We start from the raw sequence: 14,463 nt of genomic DNA, 5'->3' as shown, positions 1-14,463 counted from the left end.
CACTTGGGCGCGCGCTCAGAGATGAGTTAATTCCCCAACGGAACCTGCACCCAATGCTGTAGGACCTGCTGCTCCGGATAAGTTTCTACATTAGGACGTTCTCCTTACGCTCTGCTACGAACCTCGCCTTTCTATCTCTTCTTTCCTTTTAGCTAGCACCCAGAGAAGAGGACCACGCGCGTATATATCAGGTTTTGCGCCACAAAAACTTTTATTGAGGAAATCCGTCTACCTCCCTGCAAGTCTTGATCACTCCACAATTCACACTTGCCACAATGGCTCCTCAGCCACTGCCGTTCCCCGGCTTCAGCCCGATAACTGATCGGGTATATCTTCGCAATGGCCAGGAGAAGACCAGGCGCGCCCCAGCAGACGAGCCGACGACTATCATCATTTTTGGATGGGGGGACGGCATGCCAAAAAACGTCTCTAAATATGCCGATGGCTACCATGAGCTCTATCCATGCGCCAGAATCATCGTTGTCCTATCGGGGACATTCCAGGCATCAAACCAACCCCTTGAATCTAGAATTGAAGCCATGATGCCTGTTATTGATTTGGTGTTTCCAACTCCAACGGGCGACGGCACCGAGGAGGAGCGAGTCCTATTACATGCCATGTCAAATACTGGCGGTATCTTCATGGCCGCATCTGTCGTCGCATATCAACAGCGACACGGCGCCGATAAGAAATTTCCTCACAAGCTACTCGTCTGCGACTCTACACCGGGCAGTTTGGACTTTGCATCCCAAGTTGGTCGCTGGTCGCGAGCAATGGCGGTTGGAACGTCTAAATACTTCCCCTGGCCCTTTTGTGTCACCCAGGGCCTGTGGTATTCCTTCCTTTGGGCGAATTGGGGATGGGAACAACTGCGCGGCTCCGAGCCGTCCGGTGTTTGGGCCACGAGGGTAATGATGGATCATTCAATCGCTACAACCGATTGCATGAGGGTCTACCTTTACTCCAAGGAGGATGAAATCATTGGGTGGGAGGATTTGGAGCAGAATGTTGCTCGGGTCAAGGCCGGGGGTTACTCGGTCGACCTGGAGATGTTCGAGGGCTCGCCGCATGTCGGACATATGAGGCTGCACCCTGAACAGTATTGGAATAAGATATCCAATAGCTGGAAAGCGGCGCATGGTACATAGTACATTGGATGTGTTAGACTGTCTTAGATAGCGTTGTATTTAATTCTCATCTACCAGGTGGTTGGTAATTTCATTGCCAAAAAGGCCGTCAGAAGCCTTGCTAATCTCGAATCCATTACTCCATACCGGGTTGTTCGGACATGTATACATCATCCTTCTGATATTTTTTTTTGAGCAGGTACTCTAAATGGAATAGACTGTTCGCCTCTGTAGCCCTACAGATAATAGTGGGGCCCCACGCCCTTCCCTTGACATCCGAGACCCTCCGCCTCCGCACTGTAATTTTCCATATTCTCTTCACAAAGGCATTTATTCTCAGTCTATATTGTACCGTATAGCCTAGAAGAATTGTCTAAAATTGCATAATGCACCGAGCCGCCCGCCCGGTCAACTATGAGCTGCCCGAATTGACACGCGAGCTTGACACCGTACCCATCGAAAATCTTCCGGATAGTGGCGTGAGTCTGGCCTTCCCTGAGGGTGGCCGGGATGCCTGGACCTGTCTACTGGGGTCATTCCTGATCCTCTTCCCTTCTTTTGGATTCCAGACGGCAGTTGGAGTAGTCCAAGACTATATCAGTACTCACCAGCTGGCTGACTACAGCGTTCGCGATGTGGGCATGATCACTGCGGTTTTAGTCTTCCTGACTCTCTTCCTTGGAGTCCAAGTCGGGCCACTGTTTGATCGATATGGGCCACGAGGCCTATTGATCTGTGGCTCTCTTGCCAGTTTTTCTTCCTACATGCTTCTTGCGCAATGCTCCAAGTACTGGCATTTTATGCTTTGCCTGAGTATCCTTGGTGGTATTTCTTCTGCCGTTGTGACTACTGTCGCCATCGCTGCACTCAGTCACTGGTTCTACCGACGCCGTGCACTTGCATCCGGAATATGTATGGCAGGTTCGTCAGCTGGCGGTGCCATTATCCCACTGATCCTGCGAACGCTTTTCCAGAAGTTCGGCTGGACATGGTCAATCCGGATTATTGCATTTATGGCCTTGGCCTGTTACGCCACGGGGATCATACTCGTAAAAGGACGGCTCCCAATCAGTACGCAAAGTCGAGCGGTTATTGACTTCAGTGCGTTCAAGTCACCGCGGCTCTGCTTTCTCGCCGTCGCTGTATTTGCCTTCGAGTTTATCATTTTCGGATGTGCTGCGCTGCTCCCCACCTATGTCCGCTATACCGGTCTTTCACTTGACGTCCAGTTCTATTCGCTCACGGTTCTGAATAGCATGAGCCTTGTTGGAAGAATTATTCCAGGTTTCGCAGCCGACCAAATTGGCCGCTTTAACATTCTCCTATCATTGGTGGTGATTACCTTGGTGGTCATGGCGGGAGTCTGGTTGCCCTATGGAGCGCACAACGAAGCCACCCTTTACGCTGTTGTTGCTATTTATGGGTTCGGATCTGGCGGATGGGTTTCTCTCGCCCCTGTTTGTGCAGGCCAGCTCTGTCGCACTGAAGAATATGGTCGTTTCTACGGTACTATATACTGCGTGGCAGCATTCGGGGTTTTATTGACTGTGCCAATTGGAGGAGAGTTGATTCAAGCGACCACGCCTAAAGCTCTTGTGGGATTTTACTCTGCGGTGCTATTTATTGGGTTGGTTAGCATTACCCTATCTCGTTGGGCAGTTTTGGACTGGAACTGGAAATGGAAGGTAAAGGTATAGAAGGTCGAGGTCTTGTCTGACTTGAAGTTGCAGCTCAGAACAAGAAAGATTCAAATATATCCAATTCAAATACTATTTCTCAGGTACATGGGTAGAAATGTCTCCATCTACCTCTCTAAAATTTTATCTCTGTGCTTAAACCGTCCATCCCGCTTAATCTGCCCATAGAAATCCTTCGCCCAGTGCAAATGATAAGAATCCCCTAACTCCGTAAACAACTTGACTGACATCTCCTGGTCCTCCAGATTCTCAGAGTGATTGAACGGCGAGTACAAATATCGTTTCTGTATATCTGGCAATCTCTTATCCCAGCCCTTGTCCACTGCGTGTCGCGCAATCCCAATTGCTTTGGAGTCTGTCGCATATGCCTGCGGGGTGTCTCGGAAGATGTTGCGGGGTACTTGGTCGAGAAGAAGAATCAGAGCTAGAGCCCCTTCACCATTTCCGGTGTCCTTCCACTCGTCTAGAGTGCCGTTTCTGGCTGCTTCGTAGCAGTCACTTAGGTGCGTACGCACGTAGGCGTCGTCTGAAGGACTGCCGTACCAGAAGGACTTTGGCTTCAGATAGTCGGCGGATGATTTAGGACCGAACCAAAAGTCAAGAACTTTATCGTAGGTTTTGATTGTCATGATTCGTTTCATTGAGGCGGTAGATAGCTCAGGAAAGAAAGATTACGGTCGATAGAAGTTCACGCTCTGTCACATGACGTCATCTCGCTAGCCCTAGACCCCCGAGTCGTCTTGCGTGTATATCGCGCTCTTGTAGTATGCCTTCCAGTTCTCACAAATTGTTTCAAAATTATCTGATACTAGTCCTACCAATTTTGGTATTTCTGACTGCCGCTCCACAAATTGAAGTGCTAAACTTTGGCTCGAATGCCAGGCTATATGGCAGTGCATGAGCCAGGAGCTGGTATACTGTTAGCTTTCTGAGATGAATACTGTAACATAATTCTTACATACCCTGGGTTGTCATTTTTAAATGCGATGACAAGATATCCAGATCCGGCCATCGTAGCCGTGTCTCGCCGGGGAGGGTTGTTGCGGTTCAATCTGACAGTCAGATCGGTATACAGTCCGATGCCTTGGGCGAGAATGTAAAAGTCATGTCCATGGAGATGAAAAGGATGGTATGCATCCACAAGACCCAGATCCTGTATTACCCAGTACGTCCACTGGAAATTGGATTAGCCCGAGAGTGAATCAGAAGAGAATCCCTTTTGATACGCACCTCGTTGTCACTGGGGATCTCGTACACATTGTACTCTGTTGGAAACACCGACTCATTATGATATATCATCAAATTGGTCGGTCGCTGCCAGTCAATATCCAGTGCCTTGGTATTGATCGCCCAGTGGTAAACAAGGTCTGTTTCATAGAACCACCCGATGTCGAGGTTCTCCTTGTGGTCGGCGCTCCCAACATCCTTGGCCACGTATGGCACCAGGCTCTCATATGGCTCATCACCACACGAATCTGTTATTGTAGGCCATTTTTTACTAGTTGGGTTGCCCTCATCAGTTGCGCTTTCGTAGCGGATAATGCCGCGAATATCATTCCTTTCAATCTCCTGCTCGTTGCATGCCGTCTGGAATATTGCGCGCATCCAGTAACTCCCAATGCCCTGGTCAGCTTCTATGACAATATCATACCGCTGTCCAGAGGTTATTATCACACTGTCGGTCTGATAAGGTTCAATGGGAACGAAATCCGCTGCAATAACCGTAAGTTTATGCCTGTCAATAGTGAACTTCATCCATCCATCAATCTCAGCATCAATCAGCCTGATGAGGTACCGTTTTCCCTTTTGAATTACAGTCTCTGAGTGCTGCCCCGTCCCCAAACATGATGGGTCATTTGAGTCTTCGCATGGATATGTGTTTGTTCCGTTGATGAGTCCGTTCGCGGCGATGGCGTTGGATCGGACCGGGAACCCTCCATACATGGTCTTTTCTGTCCATAATTTAAACGCGCTCTGGTGATACCAGTCTGTTATGACAACAGGGCCCAGATCCACGTCGTAGTTGGCTGTTGCGGGACCGTGAATGACGATTGGTCCGTATAGCCCATCTGCCAGTTGCAGGCTCCAATGCGAGTGGTACCACGACGTTCCGTACTGGGTGGCACGAAATTTGTACGTCATCTTATCGCCAGGAGCAATCGGGCATTGAGTGATGCCAGGGGTGCCTAAGGCTTCAGCTCAGCGGTTGTCCATTTTGAGAGGGAAGGACTTTGAATATACCGTCGTGTTCGTTCGTGCCATGCTGTCGCACGCCGTGCCAGTGGATGGCAGTACTGAAATGTTAGCTGGTAATGAAAACTATTTGGCAGATACTTACCCATTATCCGTAAGTTCATTCCTGACATGGATAATCAGTGTATCGCCCCAGTCTGCCTCTATTGTAGGCCCTGGGTAGCTACCGTTGAACACCAAAACCTGTCGCTCGTAGCCATCGGGTGCCAACGTACAGTTCTGCACTGATAGCCAGTACTGAGAAAGCGAATGTTAAAGACAGGTCAGATGCAATCAGGAAATGGCCAGACATACTTCACGAATAACTCCAGTATCAGGCGTTACAGCGTAGTAGTCCGTGGAAATATTATGCTCGCCCCAGCATCCCCTTGATGTTGGTGTATTTTGGCAGGGTACAACAGCGATAGAACGCGAAGAGAATATTGGGAGAAGTAGTGGGGATAAGCTTAGGAATGTTCTCATATTGCCGCAAGATGATGATTTTCTCTCGCCTTAACTTGCCCAAAGCATTATCGGTTGTTTTTTTTAAAGGCAAACTTAATTACTTTTATATGAATTTAGACCAATGAGTCTTAGTATTCCCTACTTGACTTCTTCTAGACTGAATGAGTAAGTTATCCAATCTGTTCAAAGATGACTGGCTCATTCATACCATCAGGCGGAGAAAAAGGTGGGGGATCATGCAAGAGCCATGCTATAATCGGATCGAGGCACTGCAGCCGTTCCTCGGTACGTATTTGCCTTGCGGCACTTAGTTCGCAGAGATCGCCCTAAACCCCGCATGGACATGTGCCCGCACTCGGAGGAGACGACTACTCTGATTGTGAATGTCATCACTTTACTTGTACATCTATGACCCCACGGAGAGACTGTGGCTACACATTCTTGTCAAATTACACTAATCCGTCGGAAAGCGGCGTTGGAAACGAGTCATCCATCCCTGATCTCCCTTCTCCGCTCAGTGGCTTCCCATCACTGCCCGCCAGATTACAGTTGCGACCGTTATTGCCTTCCGTGTTGCCTACTTACCTAAATTGTTTTTATATTGTTTATGCGTAGTGAAGAGCGTAGTTACCTAGACCATAAGGGTATGATCCCTTAAGGAAGGAGGATAATTGTGAGGGTAGCTATACTATACCGTTATGCTACGACTATATGCCTAATCCTTAAGGCTATTGCTGCCTCACAACTGCGCACTAATCGCACGCATGATGTCGTGGAGGAGCGGTGTAAAATGCCTGTATATAAAGGCCTCGCTAGCACCTGAGTTTCAGGGGCCACGGATTAGTCTTGGAATCATACTATGTCGCACCCAAGTCATACAGCGACTCTATTGCCCAAATCCGTAAAACCTCCCTATCAGGTGTATTGTGAGACTACCCTGACAGTGACTCTGGAGTTAACGCAGAGCACCCTCTAGTTGAAAACGAGATGAAATATAAAAAGCCTACAACGATATAACAGGAATGATTGTAGGGTGTTGGGTGGCCCTTCGGGTATGGTATGGTACACGGTAGGTTTCAGTTGGCGCTTTGGGGCTGAAATGAGCGATGTGATATGCAGGTGGATCCTGGAGTGACCTTGGAAGTCCCTCAGCGCTGGTATAATTTAGGCGCCTGGAGGCTCCACCTTCCCAATATCTCCCAGACTAGCAGATTGCTCCTTGAATTTTGGCAGCCGCTGGAAGACGCTAATTTCTCGACACCCAGAGTTGATGCCTATAGATTACTGGACGGGGCTCACAGTGTGAAAAATCTGTGACTACCGTCAGCTCTCTACCTTATCCCAGTAGAGTAGAGAGTGGGGCAGAAGTCCACATATTGGTTTTGCTGCCCGGTTCATTTAATCAAGCTCACAGGGCTACAATAGCCATCGGCTGGCATACGTGAAATGACCGCATGCAGGTGAATGATTTTACATAGGCGCCCGTGCTACAGATCGTTGGAGCTACAACTTGCCTTCTATCGTTAACTTGGTTGAACAGGCTGACGGGGTGATTTCAATGTAGGTTTCATTTGGCACAAATTGACCCAAATATAAAATCAAAAATCGTACTGCATGGGGGACTAAAACTAAGGCTTGACACTCAATTAATTAGCGCCCTGGTCCTCGCCTTGTGCATCTTGCATCACGCTAGCCCTTTGTTACACGGTTTTAATACGCAGGCGCTTTGGCTCAAGAGATGATTTGCCGAGCATAAAACCTCAATTCCAATCGCACGAAACAGGTAGGCGCATACTCCTTGTGGTATTTTTGGGATCTTTTCGAGGCCTGTCATATAAATAGAGCTGTCATTCCCCCGGGGAAGCAACATTTTTTTGACACCCCCGCAAACAAAAAGTAAATCCAAGAATTCGAAACAGAAACCAGGTATCGTTTACCCCTAGGCATGTCGAGACACCGGGCTAAATTAAATGCCCAGAGCTATCCAATCATGGCATACGAGCTGTCTATAGAGATATTCGGGACAGGCGAGGACCCCCAGCACCGGTCTCATTGGGGATTTGTGGTTCATAGGCCCTCAAGCCTTGTTGGCGACCTACTCCATGTCAAGGTGATCGACCTCGACAGATTATGGTACAATTCGAACCGAGAATGAGTATCCCGCTGCGCACCATGCAGGCCGTTGGCAAGGTCAAACTTGGCGATCTTAGTGAACAGCAGCGTCAACATGCCATCCAAGTTATTACATCTTCCCCTGCACCAAGGGATGGAAAGAAAAGATGCCAGGATTGGGTTTATGACACCCTGCTGTCACTTGAGGTTGAAGAACTTGTCCCGTCTGGTACATGCCACTTCTGGAAGGGGATGGTTGGGAAGTCGGCACGAGCTGTTCAGGCAACACCAGGTGTCAATTGGACGAGTCTGAAATGAATATAGCATGTATATTTAGCTCAGATCCCAGTATAATCTAACATGGATTGATTGACTTCAGCCCAAAATTCGTACTCATCGGTCTCGAGTATCGTGGATATAAGATCCCTCCATTCTGGATCCAACGCTTGCCAACGTAAACAGAAATATTCCCTTGCCGATATACTATAGCCAGCTGCGCCCCAGTCTATGATTCCGGTGATGATATTGCCGCTTACAATAATGTTGCTTTGATGCAAATCACCATGCGTGAGCACCTTCCTCTCATCCTGGTCACCCGAGACAAGAATTTTCTCCACTAGAGGCTCATCTCTTTTCGTGAGCTGCGCATTGGGTCTGGAGTAACGGAGAGCCTCTACCACTCCTTGATTGAATTCCTTTCTTGTTAAGAAGGGTCCATAGTGCCGAGATTTTGCATCCCAAGAATGCTGGAAAAGAACGTCCTCGCATGGGCCACCATCAATGGATCCGAAGTAAGGTCCCTCGATCCGGCGCCACTCCTGAATAAAGCTTTGAAGCTGTCGGATGATAGAATTTTTGGAGTCCCGAGTCAAATTTTGCCAGCAGTGTTCTAGGGTGACCCCTGAAATTTTCGACATCAAAATGAATCCGACATCGCCGATTGTGTAAGCATTGAAGACTTCAGGGACGGGAACTGACGTCCATTTCCTCAGAAGACAGAGCGCCTCTGCTTCTCCCATCTGAACCATAGGTCCGACTTTCAATATAGTCGGTGCGTTGATCTCCAGGATTTTGCAGCCTCCCATACTATGAGGACATAGATCTTTGGCATTTTGAATTTCTTCCAGTGTCACAATCGGAGGCTGGTGTCTCATAGAGTCAGGAAACCGTATTTCGATATTGGTTGAGAGAATATAGGGAATATAGTTGAGCAAGTCCCATTTAGAGGGCTGTCAAAATGTTAGAATGTTCACAAGTTCACCCTGAAGAAGGATGCGCGCACGGGATTATTGGTGATAAGATCCTCATCCATTTTGGGTATTGCCCCAGGGGGGTTGTATATGGAGATCCTCTGCTTGGGCTTACCAAGCGAACACTCCTTTCGCGCAGAGCGAATGCTGTAGAGGGCAAAGGGGCTGGACAATTGTTAGTGGAATTGGGAAACTGGAAGTGTTAAATATCTGTCCGTGATTTACAGGTTCCCCTATGAGTGGGCCTATGGCTTGGCATGTTTGTTTCATTTGCACCTCTACGGACCTGATTTGGAATGGGGCGCTTTGAAAACAGTGTGGGGGAGTTTGGAGACATAACTGATCTCCAGATCAAAATGCGTAGATCACGTTTGTACTTTCTAGCAAGAGTAATAATTAGGCTTGACGCTCAGAGGAGAACCTAGTATTCAAACCTGTGGAAAGAATTCACGGCAGAGCAATTGTGCATCTAAGCCACAGACGATAAAGCATTTTTTTTGCCCAAGCCAGACTGATTCGCAAGCCTGAAGGTTTCTCACTGGACCCGATTAAAATTCACAGCTTTGTTGTTATCAGATCTAGTCCTTTTGCGATTGCGCCTACCCCGCCTCTCTGATATATCGATCATATGTTCGAAAGTTTCCTCAACACAGTCCGTATAGCTAGAAGCCCCGGATCAACCTTCATTAAAATACCAAAATCAAAGACAGCGAGCTGGACATTGTTTGATTAAGGTTTTGGTAATGCCATGGGCTGCTGCGGAGAATATTGTCTGACCAAGTGGATCCTTGATTGGCCACTCATCACCTGATGCGGGATGTGGGAATGTGGTCAAAATCAACAAGATAGAAGATCCTGACATTCTGAATATAATCGAGCTATCTCTTTAATAGTACAAAACGTATAATAAGCGAAATCAACGCACAATGACAACGATGTCAGAAAACAAATGCGGTTTAGCGTTGCATAACTTTTATGGATCCATCCTGGAATCCCGACAAAATTCCTAAACTACAGCTTACCCCGCCTCGAAATACGAAATACTAAGCCTTTCTTTGACATCCGGAATCAATTAATGGCCAAATAGATAAAACACTAAATCTACATCCGTGAAAGCCTCCAGCCCGTGAAAGCCTCCTGCCCGTGAAGACACTCCTCCAGTCCCCAGTCAATACATCCCAAGCCAAGGGAGTGATCGATTTGCGAGCGACAATGGATCCTACCCAGTGGATCGAGATTCAATCCTCTATGTCCAATTCCTATTGCAATGTCTGGTTAATGCAGGCAGGCAGCATACTTATTCCCGAAGACTTCGTTCTCTTACCAGACCCAAAGTCGAAGAATGGGTCAGCGTCTGAGCCGCCGGGACAGAGGAAATACGTTGCACCCGACTTTGTGTTCCTGATTGAACACATTCAAACTGGAAATTTCTACCTTTATGACCTAGGTATGCGCAAAGATTTACACAATCTCTCTCCTTTCACGCGCAAGTTCGATCTTCCTTTCTATGATTGCATTCCCGTTCTCCCATCAGAGATACTATCCAAACATGGTCCGTCCGCGTTTCATCCTTTTAAGTTGCACGCTATCATACTCTCGCACCTGGATTTTGATCACATTGGTGACTGTGGGAAGGAGGCATTTCCACACGCTGAGATTTGGATGGGTCCTTCAGCTTGTTTGAAGGCTAGGCCTGGGTACCCGGAAGACCCTGATTCGACGGGACTATCAAGTGACTTTCCTTGGGATGGTACTCGGAAGATTGTCGAGTTTACTATCCCCGATGATGTGCTTGAGAGCAAGGGAGATGCCAGGGTTGACCTTATGAAAGAGTGGAAGACCAGAGGATATTATACTGCAATCGAGCAGCGGATACCAATTAATGGTTGGCACCCGTTGGGAAGCTTTCCGTTGGCTTGCGACTTGTTCGGCGATCGATCTGTCTATCTAATAGACAGTCCTGGGCATGGAGCCGGGCATCAGTCGCTCCTGATTCGAGTGCAGGCAGAACCGAGGGAGAAACCGTCAACTACACCAGATTCCGCAGGATTAGACCTGCCGCTCGATGATTTCGTTCTATTGGCCGGTGATACGTTCCATCACCCGGAGTTGTTACGAAATCCTCTTAGGATGTCTCGTGTCCCATACAGCCCGAGCAGCGTGCACGCTAATGACGACTTGGCAATTGATTCAATATATCGTACACGAGAGTTTGCAAAACGCGAAAACTGCTGGGTCATAGCTGCCCATGACTCTGATATACAGGCTTCCCTTGCTCCCGGGCAGAATAGTGTTGAGGGATTGGTTCTTCTGAATAACTGGAAGCATAAAGGGTGGAAGGGCGAGCAAGGTAAAGCATAGCTGGCACCTTGGAAGTTAGTAATAACGGTAACTGGGACATCATTCTTGAAACTGGCTTCGAAAGGGATAACAGGAGCACACAGAGGGTTATTATATCTAGCACCTGTAAATCATTCTGAGGTATCCAAATACTAGGTAGTCAGGATGAGAGCATCGTGAAGATAAACATCAACAGACCGCCACATATTCTACACTACCAGAGTGATCCGTGATGCCTTGGCAGGAGAGCAAGTCTCTCGGGCAGAAAGCAGCCTTAAATAAGCAGTCTTACCGACCGTAGGGAAGGAAATGCTACCTTTAAATTCTTCAAATTGCAGCGACGTAACAAATCCACACAGACAAAATGTACAACAGGTACCATAAAACCGGGTATCATCATTCGAATAGAGCTTTTCTCAAGCTTTGATAACTAGGTACCAGATAAGTTATTATAAGGCGAAGGAGAAGTTCGAGCTACCGGTTCGACACAGAATCTCAGTGCCTAACCTAAATCTCTAGACGGATGGAATTATCACGGGAACTGTCCCAGGAATTGCCCCTGGAGTGAGGTGCATAATTTCAGCAATCTCTTCATCTATGAGCGGACCGTCATATTCCTTCCTTGCCCGAAGAAGATACCAGAGACCGCTCAGAATCAGCACACCACCGGTGACAACAATACTGTAATTCATGGTCGTATAATCCACAGGTGTTTCAGGGGGCCACACACTCCAGAAGAGGACGAATAACATATAAATGCAGGCATAGGCGTTGTTAATAGTTCCAAGGGCGCCAGGAACTTTCCACGGTCCCCAAATTAGAGGAGCCTGGGAGATCTGAAACTCCCTCTGGAGCGTGATAGGCTGAGGATTGTCGCATTCTGATTCTGGGCTAGAGGATTGTCTTGACGTCTGGAGGGTCTCATCAACATGGCTCTGGGGGCGCTTGGGATCGGTCTGTTTTTCCTCAGTACTAGAAGTGCCGCTGGCAGCTGCATCGGGAAGGCCATCGAGCATGGTTCCGTGAGGCATGACGTGGCCTTGGATCCTGTGGTAAAGGAGGAACGCGCTTGGGAGGAAGTAGGTGCTATAGAAACCAGTCACAACCAGGGAGATGACATCGTTAAATGCAGTGTCGGAGCCGATGTAAATGAGGGTTAGGATGCAGGCAAATCCACAGACTACGGTGACCGATATGATAGGGACTTTCGTGCTATTGTTCACCTGTTTTAGGAAGCGGGAGAATGGCAGGCCCTGGTCGCGCGCAAAGGACCAGGTCATTCGAGACGCCGTAGTGGTGATACCGGTGGAGCAGGCCCCGGTCAGGACCATGATGATGGCCGTCATGATGGACGCGCCTGTGTAAGATGCCGTACTATTGTAGAAGATCTGAATGAAGGGAAATCCTGTACTTTCAGGAACATTGACGTCTCCCAGACAGAACAAAACTGTGAGCATCATGGACAATCCGAGGATGCTGTTGACGGACATGCCAGTGATTATTGCGCGAGGAATGACGACGGCGGCGTTGGTTACCTCTTCGGCCATGTGTACACTTGCATCAGCTCCAGCAAAGGTCGCGATGTTTCCGATGAAGCCCACGCAGTACGACAGGCCTTGTGTGGGCCAACCTCCTTCATTCAACGACGTGCGGAAGACGAAGGCTGCCGATTTCTTTGGCGACATGGCGAGAAGTGTTGCTGTGATGGCTATGAAGCCAGCCAAGTGCAGCACCAAGATGAAGATCTCGAACCTAGGAAGGATGTTTGGCACGACGACATTGATGAAGAAGGTGCCCGCCACACTAGCCCAGGCCAACAGAGTGTTCTGCCACCGCTGTTGTGCAAAATCAGGGTTGTTCAAGGCAATCAGGCCTTCGATCATTGTTCCGAGAAATATTGTCTCGGTTGCGATTGTCGCGATCCATGCCATACAATTGAGCCAGCCGATTAGATAACTGGACATCTTCTTCCATCGCAGCGGGGCCAGCATGTACACCCAATAGTACTGCCCGCCTGCGATTGGAGCCATAGATGCCAGTTCTGCGATGACTGTATACACCGACAGAGTGGAAAGACAGGCGATGACGTAGCCATAAAAAGCACCTGCGGGGCCACCGTTGTCGAATGCTTGATAGAACATGGTGAGAACAGTTTCCCAAGTAATCAGCTCAGCCATGGCGAAACCGACGATTGACACGAAACCGAATCGACGTTTGAGTACTTGTTTCTTCCCAAGCCGGGCCAAGGCCTGTGCATCAAGCGGTTCGGGACCCTTTTCGAGCTTCATTGTGAATGCTCGCTTTGTGGGATGTATTGACTGCGTATAGGGATGCGGAGATAAAACGAACCTACTGCGTTCATGTCCACCCAAAATTAGTCAGTAGATCTAGTTCCAGCTGATTGTGCAAGGTCTCTGGGCAGTTGTCGCACTGGTTTCGGGAATGCGGGGTGGAAGTGCCGAAGGTTTTTAAATCTTGTCCACGCCGTGACTATGTATTAGTTGCCCCTGTAAATCTACTGGTCATTCATCTATTGGGTATTCATCGATCCAATCACCTGAGCGGTTATTCACACTATAAGTTCGAGAAGTGGAGCCACCGGCTATGTACCGACAAGCCAGAGACACACATGTACACAAGCAGCCTAGAAAATTGCTAGTGAGCGGGGAATATCCACAATACTGATCCTTCGAGTTTAAGAGGAGGGAATTGAAGTAAAAATCACATTTCGTAAGGTGTTTGTGGAGAGGTTGCGGAGAGGAAGCGTAGGCTGACAGACTTCGAGGAGATATCATTCTTGTCAGTCGGAGATCAATTGACAGGGTAACGCTGCAACTTTCACTTTTGAGGCCCTTGCTCCGGGAAGGGGCTCTGGATGGGATGATGCGCCCGCACGAGTCAGAGGAAACCGGTTATTTGAGAATTGGGCCTGTTTGCCTGCACATCAATTCCAAACCCAGCCAAGATCGTGGGCCCAAGACTAGATTCCCCGATCAGGTAAGGACACATCAACCAACCCCACCAGGACATGATAAGCCCCGAAACAGCTTGCGGGCTTTCACGGCGATGGCAATGGTTGCCCCTGCACATCACCCTTGCCGGACAACCGCCATCCCTCGAAGATTTAGCACTGATCCAGCATAGCCCTGTTGCCAAATATTAGTCATCTGGAAGGGAATTTCCGTTTCGTTTTCGGAGGAGACGACTACTCCGATTACGAATGTCATCGCTTACTTGTAC

At 48.4% G+C, this 14,463-nt stretch overlaps 7 protein-coding genes across 7 annotated transcripts; 3 read left to right on the top strand and 4 right to left on the bottom strand.

The window, feature by feature from the left end:
* Positions 1 to 275: 275 nt before the first annotated feature.
* On the top strand, positions 276 to 1,148 carry N7474_003765 (TMEM53 family protein; the record flags this gene model as incomplete). The annotated part of the gene is made up of 1 exon (XM_057195180.1): positions 276 to 1,148. One exon carries the CDS (start codon positions 276 to 278, stop codon positions 1,146 to 1,148), a length of 873 nt encoding a protein of 290 aa, XP_057052576.1.
* A 365-nt stretch (positions 1,149 to 1,513) lies between these two features.
* On the top strand, positions 1,514 to 2,824 carry N7474_003764 (putative MFS monocarboxylate transporter; the record flags this gene model as incomplete). Its single annotated transcript, XM_057195179.1, has 1 exon — positions 1,514 to 2,824. One exon carries the CDS (start codon positions 1,514 to 1,516, stop codon positions 2,822 to 2,824), a length of 1,311 nt encoding a protein of 436 aa, XP_057052575.1.
* Positions 2,825 to 2,931: 107 nt separating this feature from the next.
* Positions 2,932 to 3,453, bottom strand: N7474_003763 (DUF924 family protein; the record flags this gene model as incomplete). Its single annotated transcript, XM_057195178.1, has 1 exon — positions 2,932 to 3,453. The coding sequence occupies one exon, from the start codon at positions 3,451 to 3,453 to the stop codon at positions 2,932 to 2,934; it is 522 nt and encodes a 173-aa protein (XP_057052574.1).
* Positions 3,454 to 3,546: 93 nt separating this feature from the next.
* Positions 3,547 to 5,539, bottom strand: tpcJ (oxidoreductase tpcJ; the record flags this gene model as incomplete). Its single annotated transcript, XM_057195177.1, has 6 exons — positions 3,547 to 3,733; positions 3,787 to 3,998; positions 4,055 to 5,010; positions 5,066 to 5,118; positions 5,163 to 5,314; positions 5,372 to 5,539. 6 exons carry the CDS (start codon positions 5,537 to 5,539, stop codon positions 3,547 to 3,549), a joined length of 1,728 nt encoding a protein of 575 aa, XP_057052573.1.
* Positions 5,540 to 7,971: 2,432 nt separating this feature from the next.
* N7474_003761 (uncharacterized protein) lies at positions 7,972 to 8,787 on the bottom strand (the record flags this gene model as incomplete). The annotated part of the gene is made up of 1 exon (XM_057195176.1): positions 7,972 to 8,787. The coding sequence occupies one exon, from the start codon at positions 8,785 to 8,787 to the stop codon at positions 7,972 to 7,974; it is 816 nt and encodes a 271-aa protein (XP_057052572.1).
* Positions 8,788 to 10,095: 1,308 nt separating this feature from the next.
* On the top strand, positions 10,096 to 11,244 carry N7474_003760 (MBL fold metallo-hydrolase; the record flags this gene model as incomplete). Its single annotated transcript, XM_057195175.1, has 1 exon — positions 10,096 to 11,244. One exon carries the CDS (start codon positions 10,096 to 10,098, stop codon positions 11,242 to 11,244), a length of 1,149 nt encoding a protein of 382 aa, XP_057052571.1.
* A 494-nt stretch (positions 11,245 to 11,738) lies between these two features.
* Positions 11,739 to 13,511, bottom strand: N7474_003759 (uncharacterized protein; the record flags this gene model as incomplete). The annotated part of the gene is made up of 1 exon (XM_057195174.1): positions 11,739 to 13,511. One exon carries the CDS (start codon positions 13,509 to 13,511, stop codon positions 11,739 to 11,741), a length of 1,773 nt encoding a protein of 590 aa, XP_057052570.1.
* Between the last annotated feature and the right edge of the window lie 952 nt (positions 13,512 to 14,463).

Source organism: Penicillium riverlandense (assembly GCF_028828495.1).
Source record: "Penicillium riverlandense strain IBT 135883 chromosome Unknown utg000003l_segment0_segment0, whole genome shotgun sequence".
NCBI lineage: Eukaryota > Fungi > Ascomycota > Eurotiomycetes > Eurotiales > Aspergillaceae > Penicillium > Penicillium riverlandense.
Note: the sequence above shows the minus strand (reverse complement) of the source record. Positions and strands in the feature narration are given on the sequence as shown.